The sequence below is a fragment of the Cygnus atratus genome, chromosome 1, assembly GCF_013377495.2.
Source record: "Cygnus atratus isolate AKBS03 ecotype Queensland, Australia chromosome 1, CAtr_DNAZoo_HiC_assembly, whole genome shotgun sequence".
Classification (NCBI taxonomy): Eukaryota; Metazoa; Chordata; class Aves; order Anseriformes; family Anatidae; genus Cygnus; species Cygnus atratus.
In genome coordinates, this window is record NC_066362.1 from 42,494,622 (window position 1) to 42,517,128 (window position 22,507).

At 37.9% G+C, this 22,507-nt stretch overlaps 1 protein-coding gene across 1 annotated transcript in view; it reads left to right on the forward strand.

Moving 5' to 3' along the window:
* The first annotated feature begins 1,510 nt into the window (after positions 1–1,510).
* Positions 1,511–22,507, forward strand: part of OTOGL (otogelin like) — a 96,143-nt gene continuing 75,146 nt past the window's right edge. The window contains exons 1-14 of the mRNA XM_050713222.1: positions 1,511–1,595; positions 2,549–2,588; positions 3,679–3,727; positions 5,972–6,032; positions 7,609–7,707; positions 8,398–8,552; positions 11,739–11,860; positions 13,346–13,551; positions 16,332–16,462; positions 17,091–17,197; positions 19,560–19,666; positions 20,427–20,552; positions 21,262–21,370; positions 21,613–21,659. Of these exons, the coding sequence (XP_050569179.1) occupies positions 1,517–1,595; positions 2,549–2,588; positions 3,679–3,727; positions 5,972–6,032; positions 7,609–7,707; positions 8,398–8,552; positions 11,739–11,860; positions 13,346–13,551; positions 16,332–16,462; positions 17,091–17,197; positions 19,560–19,666; positions 20,427–20,552; positions 21,262–21,370; positions 21,613–21,659 (1,438 nt within the window). The 5' untranslated portion in view covers positions 1,511–1,516. The remainder of the gene's footprint in view (positions 1,596–2,548; positions 2,589–3,678; positions 3,728–5,971; positions 6,033–7,608; positions 7,708–8,397; positions 8,553–11,738; positions 11,861–13,345; positions 13,552–16,331; positions 16,463–17,090; positions 17,198–19,559; positions 19,667–20,426; positions 20,553–21,261; positions 21,371–21,612; positions 21,660–22,507) is intronic.

Genomic DNA, 22,507 nt, shown 5'->3' on the forward strand with positions numbered 1-22,507 from the left:
TGTGGAGCAGATGAAAATAAGCTGGAAGATGCAGACTGGTTGCAGATAAGCATATTCAGTGAGTGGGAGCAGCCTGGAGTTAGTCAAAAGTGAAAACAAAGCAAAAATCTCCGTGAAATGTGAATTGTGTAAATAAGTTTCCTTTAGGATTTACAGAATAATGAAACACAAGATGGACAGATAACCCATTTCAATGGCTGTTTGGTAAATATTTTGTGCATGTATGTATTTGTAGAAAACTGCTTCCAGAGTCACTTAAATACAGTCAGTAATAAAACTAAATCTTAAGAAATACTGGAACCACAGTGTACTGTAATAATGTACATCAGTTTGCAATAATTGTCCCTAGGCCACCAGTGATCCTAAACCTGCATGGGTACTGCTGTGTGGGCATAAGGGTTTGTCTTTGACTGTGGTTGGAGAGGTTGTATGTTTTCCTTTGCCCTCTCTTCCAGTCCAGCAGGGGAGAAGGGGAGAGAAAGGGCTAAAAGAGTTGATGGGAGAATTTTTTACCTGAGAGAGACCAAAAACTTCTGAATTTTATTTTGGTCCACAACCACCTTGTGCAGAATGCTCCCAGCATCCTACAAAGTGCATGCTAGGAGGAATGAAGTGTAAGGCAAAAGATAGGCTTTGCAAATGAAAGTGAGTTGTAGGAATTTCAATTAGCATTATATGTGTCATTAAAACTGCACTTTTTAATGATTCTATTAATGTTTAGAGTAAAGTGGGTAAGGTTTTTTTCCATTTTAATATATTTTCGTGTTAAATTTTGGTGAATTTACAGTTTTCCATTTTAATGAAAATTAGAAACAAAACCCCTTGGCCCCGTTGACTTCTTTCTCCTTTTTGGTAATATGAAAATTTCCAAGCAAGTTTTTTAATGAAAGTGAAATACAATTATCTGCTGGGAAGTTTTCTTTCATGACAGGAGCAAACTATACACAAAAACGTATCTCAAATATTCTTAAAAATCCAAGTGTATTGGTTCATCGAATTTTTTGTCTCTCCTCTTGGAACAGATGAGGAACATTCATATGTTAATCTCGAAAATGATCTGGTTATATTTTATGCATTAACATAACTGGAGGTTCTTGCTAAAATTTTTCACTATAAGAAGCAAAGGGCAGAGATCAACACAAGCCGCAAAGCACACAAAGGTGTAATGACGACTGAAGGATCTCTCAGACCATCATGACATGGCAAAATTTCTTTCTATGTCATTGTCTTCTGTGTTATAAAGGGCCGATTGAGCTCAAAAGAGGAGTAATACTCGCAGGTCTAGCGAAAGTGTAACTAATACAGACTCTGCTGAGGAGTTACCACGCATTACTAATGAGAGACATGCAGCCAGAAAGCTGTATGCAACATTTGCAAAGCTCCTGAAGCTGTATGTATCTACCAAGCTTGATGTCTTCTTTTTTCCTTTTTGCGTTGTATTATTTCAAATAATGCATCCAACTATTTAACTTTGAAAAGATTTAAACACACTGTAGGAATACATAGTTATACTGAAATGAACATTGTGGGAAAACTCAATTTAATGATACCGTGGAGTATATTTTTGCTTCATTCACTGCTGTCCTCTTTGCAAGGTAAGAACTTTATTCCATTTCTGAAGAAATACTAACTTTAAAAATGAGTTCTCTAAATATTTTATTAATACGGCTACTTCTTTTTCTGTCATTATCAAACAATATTTTTAACCCTTTTTGGAATTCAAGAAACAATAACATAGGTTAAATAGCCCATTTTACATATCTCCCTTCTCTCTGACAGGTGTTGAAGCTAAAATATAGCTCTTATTTTTTAAAAAGACATATTTTCTATGTCTGAATTTTGTTACAAAATAATTATCAAGGAACTATGTTTAAGTTTCGTTTATTCCTTGCCACTACTGTCAGATGAGTAAGCAGGTAATGAATTTCAACAAGGTATGATTTTATTTCATCAGACCGCACCTGCACTTTGTTTAAGCATTTTTGGAATGCTAGAATAAATAATTGCTCTTCTGGTTATAGAAACAATCCTATTTTTAACCAGTATATTCACTTTAGATGGGTCTTGCAGATAGTTTATTTGCAGGCATTATGAAGATTTCTAAGACAATGTGAGAAAGAGTGTAACCGGATTACAATTGAATTTTGCAAGTAATATTCAGAAAATAATTACACCTAACTGGCCAAGGAGCTTGATTCTGGATAGCTCTGAGTATCCCTTGTACTTATAATTACCTCCTGTAATTTTATCAGATTTGGTCTGAGGCTCTGAACAACTAAGAACTCTTCTCTCTTTTTGGTGGTAGTATTTAACAGAGTTGAGACCGTGGAAAACTGGGGTTGATAAGCCCTTGAAAGAATCAAGCTATCAGGAAGGAAAGCATCTGTTGCTAGGTCCCTTAGGAAGAGAAAAAAGTTTATGTAAAAGTGCTCTGGAAAACTCAGGATCATTAGCTATTTTTTAAAGAATAAATTTCAGTAGTGTTGTTTGCCAAATGCAGAGTGAGGCTGTAGAAAAACATTTAACTTAATGACTTTTTAATCTACAGGATCTTATTGCAAGCTTTCTCTTTTGAGAAGAACTTCAAGGTAAGTTTTTATGCCATATTTGTCAAGTTCTACAAATAAAACAAAAACATATAAGGCTTATCTGATATAGCGTAAGTTAGAAAGTAAAATATAGTCTTGAATTTGACATGTAAGACGTCAAGTACATGTGCATTGGATGTAAAACACACTTTCAGAATGTTTACATCTCTTTTCAAAGAATTTACACAACAGGCATGGATCCTCTATTTGAAAAATGAAGGCACTTATGAAAAATGATACTTCTATGGTCTCAAGAAAGCTTAGTGGAATAATGGAATGAAACCAGGATGAGATCATTATTTTATGTCTGGAAAAATACATTAAATGAGTATCCTTCTACAATTTTAATTGCATGATAAAATCCTAGCTGCTATTTGAAGCACAGAAAAGTAAGTGCTATACAGCCATAAAATAAACATTTTCAATACAAGTTTTCATGTAGAAGCTGAAATCCAAACAAAACCCAAACTAGGGAATGTTCCTGATCCCATTGAATTAAATGGGAACTATGCCATCAATTTTAGTAGAAGTGTCCATTTGGACATAGCTTTGGGTGTCTAGTGACCTCTGCATCTAGTGAGCACACATGCATATTGAATGATATGCCATCTTGGACTGTTGATAAAACTAAGTATGTTTTATAGCCTGCTGCCCTTGTTTCTAAACTTAATTGCAAATTTAAGTCAGCTATAGCTGGCAAGCCATCTTTTGCTATTAAAAGCTCTATCACAATATATTCAAATCACACTTGGGGGAACTTGCTGCCACACACGCTGTCAAGTACCTATGAAACTGCTTTGCAATTTTGTATCCTGTCATATAAGCTTATTTTGCCTGCTTACCTCTCCCTCATAAGCCCCATGTACCTCCCTGATAAAGCATCCCACGTTTGACAGCAGAGATTGGAGCACTATTGAATTCTGTAAAATGAGACCATGAAAAAAAAATCGCCATTTTAAATGTTAAGCCAAAAAAGACCTCTTTGATAAAGTGATGGTAATCAGAGAGAAACACTTCTCTCTGGGGAGCTGCTTATTCAGGCTGTTCCAGGGACCTTCGATTATACAGGTTCCTTTTTGTTTTCTTCCAGAAATGAGTTTAATGCAACTCGACAGAAAAGAGATCTCTTAACAGCAGAGGTAGGTTATACCTCCGAAAGGGGGAGGGTGGGGAAAGCCTCCCCCTTTTCTGCTCTGGGCTTTGCTGTTGTTACAATGGGGCCTTTGTAAGGAGCAAGGCTATGGTAACAGGAGGACGGTGAGGAGGAGCCGCTGTTCCCTACCTGCTCACCTCCAGCCAAGACCCATGGCCTCACACATTCATTCGCTCTTGGTGAAACGCTCTCTGAATCACCCACCCTGATAGACCGACTGACGCACACCATGGGAAATAACACCGTGGTTCTTCTGCCTTTTGTGAAGGCGAACAGAAAGCCCTAGAAAGCTGTTAGTGTTTGGTGAAAAGCACAATGGTGGCTGTAGACAAGGAGCCTGCATGTGGTGTGGTGATGGCGGCAGCTTCGGCCCAGGCCCCGGTCCCACCACTGCGGCCTGAGGTCTGTCCCTCCTCAATCCACGCTCTGTACTGCTGCCTTATGCTGCACAAAGGTGATGTTTGACTACAATTTAATAGTATAGGGGGAAACTCATTCCCCTGTGGGTAGACATCTTGGGCTACAGAGCCCGAGCAACTGTTACAGCCCTTTTTTACAGGGGCAGGCATGGAGCCCAAAGCCTCTTCTCAGGGTCTTGCAGGCAGGCTGCAACAGAACCACAAATCATTTTCTCTATGTCCCTTGGAGAATTTTGTGTCTCCTCACCAAGTCAGAAGGTAGCCAGTATGAAACATAACATTGAGGTGAGTCATGCCTCTTCTCCTCACTAGGAAGACACCTTCTGAGGGAAATGGGCTCTGGGGACTGATGGTGGTCTAGAAGTGTGCTCAGTAGGACAGTGTGCTGTCACAGCAAATAAGCTCTATCTCCCCAAAACAACACAAAAGCAAAAAGCTGCTTTGCTGAGAGGCCTGGCTCAGGGTAACCAAGAGAGGATGTGGAGAGGGGTGTTTTTATGCAGGGGTGGTGGAGAACCTCTCTGGCTAATGATGGACCCTGGAACAGCTTTCTGGTGAGCTGGTGAGGTCCATTTCAGATTGGTTTTAGACAGATTGTGCTACTTGGGTGCATCAAAGTATTTCCAGTTGGAGGAGGGAAGTATTTATGTCACTGCATGAAGCACTGGTGGGACTTCACCTGAACCATTTACTGTACAGTTGTGTTTATGCTGAGATCCATTAGTTTAAGCTCCAGACATGGAGAAGGACTAGCAGAAAGAGCAAAGAAAGAGTATCTTGCAAGTGAAGGCTTAAACAAGTTGCTTTGCTCTGTTGTACTGCTGAAGGCTGGTGTTAGACGTATGGGGAGCATAGAAGGGTAACTGCTTTCTTGTAACATATCACAGAGGGAATTAAAAAAAAAAAACACCAAAAAACACAACAAAACAAAATAACAAAACAAAGCCGGGATGAAGAGCTATTTAAGAAAAAGGGCAAAGCTTTGTAAAACAAAAAGATTTAAAAATGGCCATGAATAAATGTACAGGGGAAATATTTAACTGCCCAGCACTTCACCCTGGTAAACTTCCCAACCGTACTTGTGGGGGCAAAAACCCCAGAGTGCTTGTCATGTGGAACTTGATTAGTTCTTGGAAGGGATGATGTGACGTGACAAACTGCAATAGCAGAGTGCTGGGTCAGATCCAGGACTTCCTTACAGTCCCAAGTCCCCCTGTTCCTATCCAAGACAGGATGCAGATCAGGAAGATCTCACCCCCCCCCCATTTTGTTTTGGACAAGCTGAAATGAGTTCTGAAGGATCTCAAGGGGGATGTGAAATCCATCACAGCTGAAGTGGCCACAGTTGGATGACTGGGGAGTGGTACAGGGCATGAGTTACGGGAGAAACATTTGGTATTCGATGGAAGCAAAAAAGGCAAGAGTCTTGCCTGGGCCCTCACTCTTCCTCCCAAATGTAAACACAAATCTCCCTCAGTGGAGCCTTGCTGGTTTGTTGCCTTTGGTGAAGCAGAAGACATGGAGAGGAGGCCAGCAGCAATCCCAGGGCACAGCCATATCCTTCCACATCCCCCAGAAAACATGCTTCCCTTCCCCAAGTGCCAGGTGCCGCAGTCGCTGCCTTTCCTGCTAGTCTGGGCTGTCAATCACAGCACTTGAGGCCATGCCCTGTGCTGGACGAGCCACAGGTGTCTCTACTGTGCTAAAAAAACCCTCAAAGTCCTCACTCAATGCTGCTGCAAGGCCCTGGGCTCATAGTGGTGCATTCATAAAGCAGAAACACACTGATTTTCCTTTTGTGTTTCTGTCAGGTTCGAGCTGCCTCTCCTCGGTCACACCTGCATGGGGCCTTGACGCGCAGCCCACCAGGAGGTCAGTGCTGCTCGTCCCAGGAGGAGATGCCCCTGGACACGCTGCCTTCCTGTCACCTTCCCATGTTGCCAGTGGTTTTGTCCCCTAAAAAACCCCACACTAACTCATTACTTCATTTTATCCATGTTAAATAGCATACGGTTCCCACTGAAATTAGACTTTAAAAATAATGATTTATGACCAAATCTGAACAGCTAATTAAGCTAATCCTTTGATTTTTTTAAGTTTATTTCTAGTACAATTTTCTTGCTACCACTTTTTCTGTCCTTGTGAGAGGATGTAAGTATGTCTGAGAGGCATGAACTGATTATGCAAATGTACAGTTGTACCCAGACAATGAGCACAGGGCTACTCCTAGAGGGGTTCAGGCACTGTCCAAACACCTAAAGCAGGTCCAAGTTATTTTGCAGAAATGTTTGTTGTATGCAACTGAACTTCAGTATCCTTGGAAAACATGTATGCCTGGGTAGGTGCTTCCTGTTGTATTTTTCCATGTAAATGAATATGTATAATTCATAGTTCATAGCTGTAACAGCAAAAAAGTTTTCCACATTAATGCTGTTCTATAAACAGTATTTTTTGCCCTGTGCTTTCAGGGTATCTGTGCGTATTTGGAAAGCAATTCTTAAATGGGAAAAATTCAAAACTAAGCATTCAAAACTAAGCTTTACTATGAAGGTCCAGTTTTGTTACCATTTAGCGTCACTAGCAGCTTTACAGTGGCTTCCATCAGGTGTGGAAGGGCCTGTTTATTTCATTGCCTTCCTGCTTTCTGCAATGCTTTTTAAATCTCTGTAAGCAACTTTGTAAATGTTTGTATCTAGGGTTTTAATTCCTCCCCAATAGGGAAATCAACTATCTGCAAACCCTGAAATTTGAAATTTCCTTTCTCCTTCACTTTTGGGGAACTATGATTTAGACCCACCTCAGTGAATGGTTAGTAGACGGTGAAGTCTTAGCGTCCAAGCAGACAACATAACCCTTTAATGAAACTGCATTTAGAAACAATTACTAATTATAACATAAAACAAGCCATTCCCATGGAATCTTAAGTCTCTGACTCCAGTCACCTCTTAAGCAGAAATAACCTTTTAAAAGTTTTAGCATGCGTGGAGGGCTATTTTTAACTGTTTTTGACTTTGTAAATTATGCATTCCAGACTGTTCATAAGCTGAATATACCCTTTGCTGTAATGCCTAGGAGGGAGGAGTTGAACATATGCATAAATTGTGCTGAATTTGGTCAATTAGAATAATCTGTGTCCTGGGTATTTCAAGATCAGGAGGACTGGGATTTGGTTTCTTTACATGGGAACTTGACCTTTTGTTTGCTGGGAGGAGGTTGACCTTTTGCTCCTTTGTTAGTGTACAAGTCTCAGACCAAAAGAGAACCTTGTCTTTTAACCAAGAAACACAAAGGATAAATTTAAGTAAACGTTAAAAACTGGAGATTGTTGTTGGTTAATTTTCTTAGCTAATACAGCTGCTAATGATTTTACAATAAAAAAATTTAATGCGAGTCTCAATTTGTTTGCCGAATACTGTATCTACTAAAAGGCTGCTGTCCTTGCTTACAGGTTCATGTTCTCAAGAGTGCCTTAATGGAGCAGGTTGCACAGAGGCAGGTGACTGTGATTGTCAGTTATTTCGGGCTCAAGGAAGCAGGTGCCAAATTGGTAAGTCTGGGGCCAAAAGAATCAAGTTTGGGGTTCAAGTGAAATTTAAGGGGAAAGTTTTTAAAACAATATTGTTAACAGCACTTTTGTGATTCCTTTGTAGTAGGGATGTCATCCACTAGAAGACACATGGATTAAAATTATGTTATATGTTAGGGAAATAGCACCGTCACAAATGCCTACGTTTTAACATTTGGTCTATGATGATTCATAGATGCCATAAGAGACAGATCACTGTCTAGTATGTCAGCGGCTGGCCAGCTTTTTTATAGTTAACTGAACAACTAAAAAGTCACTGCATTTTTCTAGCAGTGAGCTACTGCAAATAAAATAATTAACTCTTTCAATGCACTGGTTTCTGGAATCTCCTTTAGCAAGAATCATCTTTCTGGATCGTCAGTAGACTTTAATCCCTTGCTTCTACTTAGAATTAAAATGCCTCTACCAAAGCAAATCCAAAACTTACAATGATTGCATGTGACGAAAACTGCATTCTAAAGATTAAAAAGAAAAAAGAAAAAAGTACTGACTTTAAATAAAGTTGAAGAAGTGAGGTTATCTTTCATCATTGTTGTATATTTTGTTTATAAGCTCTTATTTCCTTTCTAAGCATTTACTTCTGTGGACACCTTTGTCACCTGTCAATTTTTGATTACTGTGCTTGTTGTAAACTCAGTGTGTTTTCTCCAGTTCCTAACACTGGTAAGGACCGAGATGGGATTTGCAAGTCATGGGGACAGTATCACTTTGAAACATTTGATGGCATCTACTACTACTTTCCGGGAAATTGCTCCTATATTTTTGCAAAAGACTGTGGTACTTCAGAACCCCAGTACACTGTTTGGGTAAGTATGTGAGCGTACATTAGAAATAACACACTGAGTATACCTGTATTTCATAAGTAAAGTAAGTAGAGAGACAATAAATAGATCAAACTGTAGCGTTACTTACTTAAATACAAAACTATGCTGCTGGAAAATGTCTAAGCATGTGTGCAGCAACTCAAAACTCTGATGAAATGATAATCAACAGAGTCAGTATATTAAAAATAGTGTTTCTTACTCCCTCTCTCCTAAAAAGGATCTCTGTTCTCTCCTCTCTGGGAAAACCTGTGTAGCAAAACTGGGTCTTAAGGCAGACCTTGGAAACTTCAATAAACTTTAGCTGTCAGATTGTAGAAAAAATTGAGCTGCTGAGTAAAGTGCAAACAGCTGTCACCTGCCTGGTAGCTGGGCACCCAATCGTACCAAGCTCTGATTTGCAGCCATTGGCATGCAAGGATGTGGAGCTACCTCCCCTGACCCATGAAAAAGTTTGTCCCCACTGTGGATTTGTGTTCTAATTTTGGATTACCCCTGCGTCATGCAGAGAAGGTTAACAGCTCAAAAGTCTTCATCTTGACCTATGTATAGGGGGCATTCTTTTTAGTAATTTCCTCAGATTTATGGGTATACATGGTTAATGATTTTGAGATCAGGCAGAGTTCAAACCTCTATCCTCTTTGAAGGAATGTGTCCTAATTACCAGGCTGTAGGTTACTGTGGGGAGAGAACATAAGCTCATTATGGTATTTTTTTCAATGGTTGGGATTTGGTGCTGACTGGGCAGGGGAGAGGGAACAAGAGTGGTCCTAACTGTAATGCAACCATGGTGGCCACAGTGATCACAGGGGCAAATGTAGATCTAGGTTCTGATTCCTGCTCCAAGAACTAGTTTTCATTTATCAACATATGATATCTTGTCCCCCAAAATACTAGCATCTAAAGAAGATTAATCTGCCATTTCTACTCACTCAGATCATAGGCAAATGCTGTTACATCTGCTTTCCATTATTTTATTTTAATTCTTTGCATGCAGCTATCATCTCTTACAAGATTTCAGAAAATGCTATAGCAAACCCCAAGATTATATTAAAAATCTAGAATCTTTATTTCAGTGGATTCCAGTTGCTCTGGAAAGAGAGAAATTACCTTTCAATTGCTGGAACAAATGCCATACTTTGTTAAAAACTTAAAATGTTTATTCAGAAAAGTCACAAGTAATGTTGAAGCAATACAGTCACAACCAGCTGGGCAGTGGAGAGCTGAAAATCTTGCCAAGTGCTCACATTATGGTCCTTCTGGTTTTAATAATCCACCTCTCTAGAGCAGAAGAAAACACAAGAATTATTTTGATTTTCCTTGACTGTGTTTCTGCCTTAGGCCAGGCTTACGTAGAAACCATCTGTCAATACTAGTAACATTTATTATGTCTTTAATTATAACTTTCTTTATACATGTAAAAACCCTAATGCTTTTACTGGCTTGGTTTATTTCACTCAGAGAAGCAGTAACTGTTTTTTATTTCCAGCATTAACTGTCAGCCTAGGAAGATTAGTTAGTGTATGTGTGAGCGCTGTATGTGTTTACCAATAAATCTTTTCTACAAAAGTGATAGCTCTAGTTACTAGTTACAGCTCCCATTACTATGCTGGCAAAATGTTTCACAGTTACTCATCTATTTAGCTTCACAGCACTGTCAAGTAAATTGGTAACATGGCTCAAATCCTTCTTGCAGAAAGCTGATGCACACGGTCAGAGGAGCCATACTCGAGCTGTCTAAACTCTGTCTACATTTTAATTTAGGTAAAGGTAGCTAAGATTCACAGCATATTCCCATGCCTCCTCAGTCATTACTAAAACCTGCACATATGCTTTTGAAGCATAGTAGTCTAGAGCATCACACCAGTTTGGGTATTCCTGCTCCGCTGAGATTAGCATAGCATAGATTAGCGGGAGCTTTGCATAGGCCCTTGGACTAGGTATGTTCTTCAGACTCACCTAGACTACTGTCAACGTAATTCAAAACTGTGTAGTGATTAACTGGGTAAAGCATATGCACAGAAAGTTGGAGACCTGCATTCCTATCATCAGTCAGAGTTAACCTGAGCCAATGGTTTTCATGTCCTGAGAGTGCACCCTGGCCAACAAAAGCCCTGTTGTCTCTGGGGATACAGACATTCCTGCAAGGCAGGAGTCATGCTCTGCCATGGCTGATGGCTGGGAATGGAAAGGAAGCCCGACTGCAAAGGTAGCATCCTTTCTGCAAGCTATAAAAAGGAGGCATGCTGGCCTATTCCTAGTTCTGATAAAACATTATTTTTGTTTTGAGATTACTTCATTGCCATGAATCTGTAGGCTCACTGAGACAGGAGTTGCACGTTTTTCTTTTCTAGAAGTACACATCTGAGATTTGCTTAACACCCCTAGTAGTGGGCAGTCATGGAAGTCACATATTGCCAATAGTTGTAAGACACTATTTTGCAGATCTCTCTCTGGTAGAGTGATGCTTTCTGTGCTGAAACTGGGGAAGCTGATGTCAGATTCAAGGCAGCACCCTGACTCACTACCCTATCTATGTACAATGGGGACAGGCAGACTTTGGAAGAGCCTACACTTCTCCATTGACAGTGCTGAGAAGCTAATGCAAAATGGGTTTTAACAGATGTGTTTATGTTAGATGACTGCAGTAATCTGTGGGAGCACTCCAAAATCTCAACAAATACTGAGTGGTTCAGGAGGGCATGCTGGATCAGCTGATGCCAGTCTCAGCTGGCTCGGAGAATGCTGGCACTATGCTGAGTTTTTGTATTGCACAGTAGTCCCCTCTAGACCTCTAGAAAATGAGCAGTAGGGGTGTCTCGGTGCAAATAACAAGCTCCTACACTGGCAGTGATAAAACAGCTCACTATGGTGTCTATGAAGTTCATCTATGTAAACTACCTGAGTATTTCACACAGTGTTTAAGCCACTAACTTGTGATGCTTTGTGCTGTTAAGCACTTGCTGTGTTTCTCAGTAGTACTGAGTAACATGAACATATTTTTGCATATGTTTGTAAGTATGACCTTTTTACATTTTAAATATTTCTCTCTAAAACTCTTTCAGTGATTCGTGTACAGAAAAATAAATTATCATATATGACTTTACGAAAACTTGCATGAAATTGTTGAGAATATTTATTCTAACTGTGTGTGTATTCTTCCCCTCTAAGGTTCATAACAGTCCTGACTGTTATGGTTCAGTATATTCTTGTCAGAGGTCAGTCAGCTTATTTTTTTCAAACCAAGAAGAAATAATTATTTCAGGACATGAAGTAAGAAAAGAAGGAAAAAGGTAAGTGTTCTAATGATGGTTTCAAATATTTTATTGCAGAAGGACAATGTGAAGTTTGGGAAATTAATGCTTTTGACATCAACCAGAGAAGATAATTTGCTATGTATTTTTACTGATCCCTGGATATTCTATATTGGGACTGATAGAGTGCTAGTGTGAAAAGATGTAATGCTGTTCTTGTAATACATGAATGAAGGTAGCATGTGCTCCCCATGAGCCTTGTGTTCAACTTCTCAGCTCTGACCTTGGGATTAACCATCTAAATTTTGTATAGACAAGGTCTACACCACACTAATCTAGTTAATCTGTGGTGCATCCTGATACAATTTTGAACAAGGTAGTCTTTATTTATGCTTGGTGTGCAGCTATACTGAATTCAACACATAACCTTCTTATGAATAAGCCTGAACTAATTGAATCAAAGATCTTAAGTCTTCTTTGGCCCTTTTGGGCAAAAACTCCACATTTCTGAGGTACATCAAACCCTCAAACATACCTTTTTTTTTTTTTAAACAAATAAATGAGTACAAGGCTATCATAAGTATTTTTTTACTGTTAGATAAAGTACAGAAAATTTCAAAAACTTGTAAAGACGTGTTTTTTTGTATCACCTTAGAAGGTGATTAGATTAGATTAGATTACCTTTGATTTAATAATACTGTAACATCTGAGACTGATGGCTACTGTGCCATCTGTCTTCATCCCAACAGAAGCAATTTTGGAAGATTAGGATTAAATCATACTGAAATATTATTTTCCAATGGTCTATGGCTGAAGGAAGAGGATGTACTTTTTTTGGTCAAAAGTATTTTCTGTACTGTAAGTTTCTCCATTGGCATACGTCTAATCTGATGATCCATCTTCTGCTCAGAAGGGCTGCTGGTGTTCACCACACCAGGAACACAGTTAGTAGTGTCACAGAGCTCCTTGTGCAACACAGCATGCTCATGAAGTCATGTGCTCTTTAAGGTGCCCCTTCTGGGCTTTGAAAAGAAGATTCGTTCAGGCTTAGAATTAGTACAACTGATAGATGTATACAGTAGAAAAGCATTCACTTTTGATGATCAATGCAGAGAAGCAAATAGAAAAGAACATGGTAAAAATGCAACAAAGAATCATAGAATCATTAAGGTTGGAAAAGACCTCCAAGAACATCTTGGCCAACCATCCCCCTACCACCACTATCACCCACTAAATCACGTCCTTAAGCACCATGTCCAACCTTTCCTCAAACACCCCCAGGGATGGTGACTCCACTGCCTCCCTGGGCAACCCGCTCCAATGCTTAACTACTCTTTCTGAGAAGAAATGTCTCCTAATTTCTAACATGAACCTCTCTCCTGGTGCAACTTGAGGCCATTAAGTGACTGTATACAACTGGAAAAAAGGGTGTAGTGAGTTAGAAGGTGATATTTTATGTGGTATTTTTCCATCACTAACTTCATCTCATCTGAGCTCTTTGAAGTAGGCTGTTTATTTTTGCAGATTAATGTTGCCTCAGACAGTTGGAAATGTTTTCGTTGAGAGATTGGCTGACTATATTCTGGTGAAAACTACCTTTGGTTTTTCTCTTGCTTGGGATGGAAACTCTGGTATTTATATTAAGCTGACAGAAGATCATAAAGGGAAATCTTGTGGCCTCTGTGGAAATTTTAATGGCAATAAATATGATGACCTGATACTGCAAAATAGTAAGTAAATAACTTAAAAATGCTTACCTTTTCTAAACAGCTTCAATGTTCACTTTAAAAATATTATGTAAAAAGACAGAGACCTTATTTCAGTAGAAAATAGAATATCTCTACTCTTCAATGCCATTAAAAATGTTAAGGGAAAAAAAAAACAGTTCAAGAAAGTATTTATATGTATGCTTAAGCCTTTTCTTGCTCAGCAAAGCACTCGGGGTATGTTTATCTTAGCTGATGAAAGTGCCTTCAAATTATAAATAAATAAACAAATGCTTGTGGTTTTCTCTATGTTTAAGGATAGAGGGAGAAGGAGCAAAAAGCCAAAATATTAATATTTGGAAAAAACACAATCTTTAGTCATTCGTTTACATTACCATCATAAAAATATGAGTTGAAATATGTACATTTTTAAAGCTCTTTCCAGAAAGTTCCTCATATCTCTCTGTTGGTATGTTGTGCTATGGGCCTCTTACTACCCTGTAGAATTAGGAGTTGCCCAATGGTGTACCTGAGGAAGAGGTAATTTGCTAAGTTGATAGAGTATTCTGCAGTCTTTGTAGTTCTATATAGGGAGTAGTCTATAGAGACTTTTGTCCTACTCACAACTAATACAAAAAAAGAGCAGGCTTGGGAATATGAGAAATCCTTTACTCAGTCTGGTAGAAATAAAGATGGGACTGTCTCGTTGTTATGTTAAATACTGAGAAAATCAAGTCCCACATCCCTGCAGATCGTTAAATTGCAAAGGTTACCTCACAGTAACTGTTTTCCCTCCGCTGTTTTGCATTATTCATTATGGTTAATGGGTAGGAGGTTTTTGACTTTCTTCCTAAGTGAAGGAGCAGTCTACATATCTTTGCATAGTCTTTAAAAATCTTCCCAATATAAATTCCTCTTGTCTTCTACCATGACAGAAGTATGTTCTCTGTTCATACATTAACTTCTGCGCACCAGGGTATAGTATTTTTAATAACTAGTTAAAAATGTTGATCTAAAATAATGGATAAAAATGGAGTTCAGGGAAGATTTACAATTCACAGAAATTCACACAATCTCTTCAAAAGTAATAATTTCAGTATCTTTAAATGTATTTTATAAAAGATTTGAAGTATGGCAGCTGTTAGCTTTCTTCATTTGCAGAGCTATGTTTTTTTTTTCTGTTGTCATTTCTTCCAGTATTTTGCTTTGTCAGAAATGACAGTATTATTGTAGCGTACCATCCAGAGCACTGTGAATCACTTTAACCTTGAACCAGTTGTATAACATGGTGCCTTGACTCTGTGCAAACACAAAGCAAGAAGTTCTGCTATCTTCACAAGAATATACTGCTAATTGAAGTTGCTTCTAAGCAGCAACTTTTTTCTAAGTGTTTCCAAATGTCATTAGTCACCCAGGATGATGATTTATCTCCCCCAGCTAAACTACTCCCACAGTAGTGTAAGGGAAGTTTGTACATCTATCCTGAGTCTTACAGTCTGAATGCCCTGTATTTGTATTGCTGCAAATAAAGAAGGTGCTGAGACGTGTTATACTCCATTTCAAAGCATATTTTAAAAAAATCAGCTCCTTTTCTGTTTCCTTAATCTTCATCTTTAACGGCAACTTTGCATTGCTTTGATATATGAGACTGTATCTGAGCATAAAACTATTTAAAAGACATATTTTATTTTGTGGCATTTTTTTAAGACTTAGAACTGATTTTTCAAGCTATGTCAAAATGAAAATAAAATATTTTAAAATGTGTTTGCAGAACCAGAATTATGCCAACAGGTTTACTTCTTGATAAAAACAAACAAACAAACAACAACAACATAAAAAAAAAAACCTTTTATGTTTGTGAAGTGTTTTCTGTGTAAAAGAGCTCTTTTGTCAAAGAGGAAGAAAAGTTTTAACTCTCCCTGCTTCTTAAGTAAATCGGATTGGTGGTTAGGATATTAGCTTTGTTTATTTGTGGAGATCCAAGTACAAACACCTGATTATTGTGTTTTGGGGTTTTCCATATTCTAGGGTGTCCAACTTTGTACTTGTCCTGGAAGAAGATAATTAAGTTTTGGATAATACAGTCCTGTGAAAACAAAACAATACAAAACAAACTATAGCTGATTTCTTTCCAATATCCTATCTCCTAACCATGCATTGATATAGATCACCATAGCATAGATACTAATTACAGTAAGGTTCTTCAAAGTGGAGGCCATACACCCTTTTTAGCATAGCTAAGGACATACAGAAAATGTAATATTTAGTTCTTGTTGCAAAAATATGGAAATTTGTGGTCTGTTCCTCTACTGCCAACTTTCTTGTATGTTCTTGTGTATATGTTCTTTGCCTGTTGCCATGACTTCCAATTATGCATCACATTCATTCATTCTCCCTTGCTCATGCTATAAGGAGAACTGGGCATTGTGTTTGTTTTAGGGCTTTTCTGCACTAGGGGAAAAGGAGTGAGATAATAGTGCTAACTGAGCTTTGTTAAATATGATGAAAGCTTTAAATTATTTTAAATAAATGCATTCTTTCTTAGGTATTCATTGCAGTCCTTCTTTGAATTTTTGTTACAAAATTGTCAGTAATTATATTAAATTTTTTTGTTTGTTTCATTTAAATGTGGTATAAAATATTACCTGTAGTTAAAAAGGAAAAATAAACTTTTTCTACACTTCCACTACTCTGAACATATCTGTATCTGAAGTAATGAATATATTTTAAAACTTTCAGAAATTTCCAAGATGCCTTTTGTGCTTGTGTTGACAACCTTTTTTCTGGGTGTTCTTTTCATGCAGTAGGTGAACATACAGAAGACATTGCTGAATTTGCAAATAGCTGGGCTGTGCAAACTCCAGATGATGCAGCTTGTGTACCTACTGCCTCAGATTTTTCCAGTCCTTGCTCAGCTGATGAAAAATCCACTGAGGTAAATTAATCATTTAGTGATTTTTTTTTTCATCTTCACTACTTAGTGACAGTACAAGAATCTAGCCATATGCACCATACTGAAAAAAAACTCAAATTCATTGAAGATTTGAGAAGATTCAGATCAGGGCTGTTGCTAGGGAATATCTGAAGATCTTCAGAAGTTTAGCTTAAGAGTACAAATGTTCAGATAGGATGTGCCAAGTGGTACAAGTCTGCTGACAGAGCTCTTTATTGCTGCATTACTCCTGGGTTCAGTTTCCTGAACTGAATCTTACACCTCATTATTTTTAGAAATTGTGAAATACTGCAGAAGTACCATACTCAGCTCCTGGATTGACATGAAATGCTTATTTTTTTTTGTTTTTATTTGTTGTTGTTGTCATCAGTTTTCAGTCTGCCATCCCAGCTCTGTGCAGCAGCAGTATGCAATCAAGACACTGCAGACAGAGAGGACAAATTTTAGGAAGTACAATAAAGGAGACATAACAATAAAACAAGACTGTGAGATTCTCAGGTTTTAATGGGAATATAAGGGACCCTGGATTAGCTCAACAAATCTAAAAACAATTATGCTCATTCAGAAAGTATTTGCTAAGTATTGTCTTCTGTTTCTCCTTAATGTGCAGGACATATTCTTCAAGTGCCAAATATTCCTACAGTTTCCTTTTTTCAGCTGTCATGAAAGCATAGATCCATATTCTTATATTTCTAGCTGTATGAATGATCTTTGCAGGTAAGAATGGAGTTCTTGTATATTTATTTTTGATGCTTGAAATGAATGCTCACTCTCTCTATTCAGACAAGAATTGAGCAGTATTGAGTGAAGTTAGTAGGAAATGAGTTCAAAGCGAAAGAGATGGGGTTTCACTCAGTGGGTGATTTACTGTGGAACCAGAGGACACACAACCTTTGTCCCTGCCAAGGAATAATTTGATTGCTAAAGGTTTACATAGATTCAAGGGAATACTAGACAAATGCTTGGGAAAGAAATCTATGGAGAATCACTAATGACAGAAGAGAGAGTTGCTAACCATACACACACAATATACCTATATCTGGAAGTCTTGAATCAAAAATACACGGAGATTGGGAAAATTTACAGGGGGAAATGTCAATGATACTGGAAGAGTAAGTCCATTTGTCTGACACAGTTGTACTATTTTTCTGATAAAAATATAGCAGAGTAACCTTTCAACTACTAAGTCATTTAACTCAGCAGACTTTTTCAAAATTGCTTTGTTTATGTAAATTCAGAGATGTTAAAAGTTCAGCTCTCACTGGCTTTGGTGGGAATTACATATCCTCAGTTGCTTGTGTTATATGCAACCTGGTATTTTTACCTTAGCTCCAGACTACCGTTTAGTTAATGTCAGTCATTCAAGCTAAACAGGTTCTCCAGAGTGTAACCAAACAAAACTGAGCAATGTATAACTTCCTTTTTAGAAAAGGTTTTATAACTAAGAAGTAATAGCAGGAATTATACCAGATGCTATGGTGGCCTTCTCAGAGTATCATCAATTTAATCAAAAGTATACAGAAAAAATCATAAGACTAAAACTAAGAATCATTTAGAAACATCCATTACAACTTGTTAGTTCATTTTCAATGAATTTTTGATTTTCTGTTTTGCTACCAAGTCAGAATGGAAGAATATGGGTTTGTAAGCAAATCTCCAAAGTGTGCTTCCTGAAGTTGATGATCTGTACATTGATTTTGCTAAGAGAAGAGCTGAGCTGCCTCTTCATAACTCAGGAGTTTATTGTGCCTCTTCCTTAGCAAAAGAAGAATAATGAAAAGGAAATTTTCAAATGTGATATTGAATTAGTGTCATGATGTTAAGGAGCAAAGGAAGAACAATGAAAATCAAATTTTCAAATGTGGCATTGAATCAGTGTCATGATGTTAAGGAGGATTTGATTTTTGTCAAATTCCATGTGTGTGTTGATATGAATTGTGTGAATGTTAAAAACCTTGAAGAAAGTTTCTGTGTCTGAGAACCTCATTAATTTAGGCTTATTTTGTTTATAAAAGAGACCTCTCTTCTTGTGTCTTAGTGTAAGTTTACAATGTTTCTTGTGGGGCCACTGTATATGCCAAGTATTCTTTCTATTAAGACCCATTTAATTGGATTAGATAAGGAGAATTAGGAGAGATTCTGATCACTGTCCTGAAGAATATAGTGCTGTTTGATTTGATAACAGATGTGTTGAAAGCAGGATACAAACACTATTTACTATATTCTCAAGAACATTAATTTTGGAAGCTTGATCTTTTGTGCTGAAAGACAAACTCAGCTAATCTGTCCTGGTCATGCTTTACGAGAAATGTCTTGTTGTGACTAGTTCATTTCGTCATCAGGTCCTTCACAGTGAGTGACAGGAGTTGTTGAACTTTCACAGTAAAAAAAATGGTGGTGTCTTGCCTTATGTGATTTGAATCTGAATAAAATTTGAGGTTACCTAAATATTGATGAATGTCTCTTTACTTGATCCTGGCAAAAGTGCACTATCCGGCTTCTTCTGTACAGACTAAGGCAGAGATAATGACTTTGTTCAAGGTTGAACTGTAACTCCTTGAAATCGTCTACAATGTCTGGTGGATTATGCTTCTGGTGCCAAGCACTTCAGCACAAGGTCAGGAGTCTACCAACAGGGTTCTCCTCACCTAAGCTCAAGGACTGACTATAAATCAGAAACTTGAACTTGTTACTTGGCCCAGAATGTCTCTTATCAGTGTAGGTCAGAGTTTCCACGTCATGTAGGAAGGAGAGAGCCCAAGACATAGATCTTGACATCTTCATGACAAGGTCATGTTTCTCTTTCACCATAAGCATATTTTTTTTTCTTATTTTGTAATAAATTACAGTTTTTGTTCATTGTGGTAATATTAACATGAAAAAAGTTTTTGTGAGATCAACTGATAAAAACACAGCAGTGTATTCAGTATAGCTCATCCCTTTTCACAGTATTTTCGCTAAGTATGCCTCTATAGCTGAGCGGCCTCAGCTGACTGAACTATCCTGAGCAGTGTTTGGTGGCAGAAATTTGTAGATGGGATTTGAGTTTGGTGATTGCTCCCTTGTTTTATTATTTCAGAGTGGATGATGATGAAACATATTGCAGAGCCGTGACAGAGTACGCTCGAGCATGCTCTCATGCTGGGTCCCCTGTGCGGGATTGGAGGGATGATTTTCCTGCCTGTAGTAAGACTCTTTAATAAAGCGTATCGTGTGACCTTTGAAATACCCCACATATCCATTTCAAATAATTCCATCTTGACAACATTTGTTACCATAGGACTCAAACCTGATACCAAAGTAGATCATCCAGTTTCACTATTGCTGGTGAAAAATGAGGTAAATGATTTGCTAGAGGAATATTTTAATTCCATTGTGATCTGATGCAGATCCATTCAAAATTCATGTTTGTGCAGATTGCTTGAAACTTCATGTATGCTGATCATATTCTAGGAGGAAGAAAAAACATCTGTGGAGATCTGATGTTGCCCCTCTTCCCAGCTGACCTTTCAGCCTCTACTGGCTCTATAACAGAACGAATACAGTGAATCCAGCTCCTTCTAGTCATCATCACCACCCATGAAATGCAGTTCAGTCTCATCCACAGGACTCTCAACTAGTTGAGATATGAGCACACGTTCCCTTGTCACAGAAATTATAACTTCTAGTGGAGAAGTGATGTAAGAACTTGATAAATAGATTTAAATACTATGACATTGTCATAGTATGCTATGAAATACTAGAATACATAGAAATATTATGATGAGAGATTCATCACAGTTCATCTGTTACAGTTTCTCCAAACAATCCATTGTACCTGATCTGAATAATTACCTATACCAGAAGTGTTGCACTACTGTTTATTCAGATAAATAGGAGTTCTCCAGTACGGAAAGAGAAATTACACTAATATGCAACGTAATAATGTTCTTTTTTTTTTTCCTAGCTGAGACGTGTGAAGACAGCTTTGTACACCGTGATTGTATCAGTTGTTGTCCACCAACCTGCACCTTTGAAAAAGATTGTCTTGGCAGCAACTTGCACTGCTTAGATGGCTGTTACTGTCCAGATGGTAAGTACCATTAATTTTATGTGAAAAATATGTTTAAAGATACCATGCAGCATAATAATAAAGTTGCCTAAATAGACTATGCTTAAAGTTAAAAGCCAGAAAATATGAATATTGTAATTTCTGCTTTAGCTGTTGTTACTCTCACTGTGATTCTGCCTTTTACTGTGTTCTAAACATTTATCTAGTCACTGTGGTTTAGGATGAAATATCAATTAAAACCTGGAGCCATAACTAATGCTCTCTACAATGAGGGATAGCACAAATTTAATCCACTTTATTTGAATGATTCCTAAACCTACTGAGGTTTTCTTTAAACAGAATGTATCTTACACTCTGTACAAGAAATCTTCCTTTGATCTGTACTAAACAAAAAGTAGGGACTGGACTATGAACAGTCCTATTCTGGGAGGATTAAAGATTATATGATCTCAGAATCTTTGTATTTTTGACTCTGTACAGTTTTACACACTTCAGGCAGATATTTTTCATAGAGCAACCATTCAGAGTGAAAACTGCTTTGAGAGAGCTATACTGTTGATTGTTCTGAGCCATCTGCATTCACTAGGTAACTCTTCATGTTGGTCCCTGGCTAAGACTGATGAGCTCACCTTCTTGCATATTTGAATATTTGAGTCAGATGGGGGAACAGCAGTGATCTGGAGTCCATTAACTTGTTTTTGATCTCAATTATAAACTTCCATCCCAATAGGTCTCGTTATGGAAAATGGAACTTGTATCTCCGTGTCAAATTGTCCTTGTACTTATCATGGAACTGCCTTCCCTGTAGGCTCAAAAATTGAACAAGAATGTAGTAATTGGTATGTGAAAGCCTCTGTCTGTGACTGTAGCCTGTAGTTAGTTAGTTTAACATGATAGTCACACTTAAAATTTAAAGAATAGTTAGTGTTTATGCTTTACAGTCTGAGCTCTGTGTATTACCAAAATACACAGACTATTCTATGGAAACAGTGAATTCAAGACCTGTTAACTATCTCAAAGCTGCTCTTTTTGCTAAATATCAAAACAGTGAATTTCTGTATTTTGTGATTTTTCTTTTTAGTATTTGCACTGGTGGCATTTGGAACTGTACTGATCATGATTGCCCAGGTATATATTTAAAGATTCCTTTCTCTCCTCAGTGAACATAGGAGACAAACTTTTCAAAAGACAACAGATTCAAATACAGTCTAAGGGTTTGGGATGTGATTTTAGGAAAGATTTAACAGATACGTGCCCAGCAGCACTGGGCAAGCTGAGGCAAAGCTGTTAACTGCCTGACAGTACTCACCATGCTTTTTCCCATTTGGTTCCATAACTCAGTGTGTTACATTCACCTTTTCTCTTCTATCTCTTACTTGCACTCTAAGTGCTTGGGGACAGGCACCTTATTCCACAGACAGGCACCACACTATCTGTACAGTGGGCCATGTTTAAGGATGTTCTCACTTCTAGATGCAGCTGTAGTGCAGAGAACAAGAAGAGCATTATTCTAATGCTCAGAATGCTATCTTGTCTCCCTTATAACAGCAGTTCATGTCTCGATCATCATCTTTAAAGACTGCATGCCTCTGTAATGAGTTACTCAGACAAACATGAATTAGTCAAGTAGTGAAACTCCCTTGTCAGTTCTGTACTTTACACAAGATTATGCTATGAAACTTCTGAAAGATATATTATTATTATTTTTTTTTTTACAAATTAAGGAAACGCTTTTGAATGAGGTAGTAAAAAAGGCTTAGCCGGTGCTAAAAAAAAAAAAAAAAAAAAAAAAAAAGCTTAACAGGGTGGATCTGTAGAGTAAAAAAGCTGACACTTAGAACCACTCCATATGTCTCGTATTTGTTGTGTGTGCCTGCAAGGGATTGGTTATGATTAGTCTTATCCTAGGGACTGAATGCTTATTAACATTGGGAGAGGGTTAGATGTGCTCTGCTGTGGCCTCATGAACTGAACCA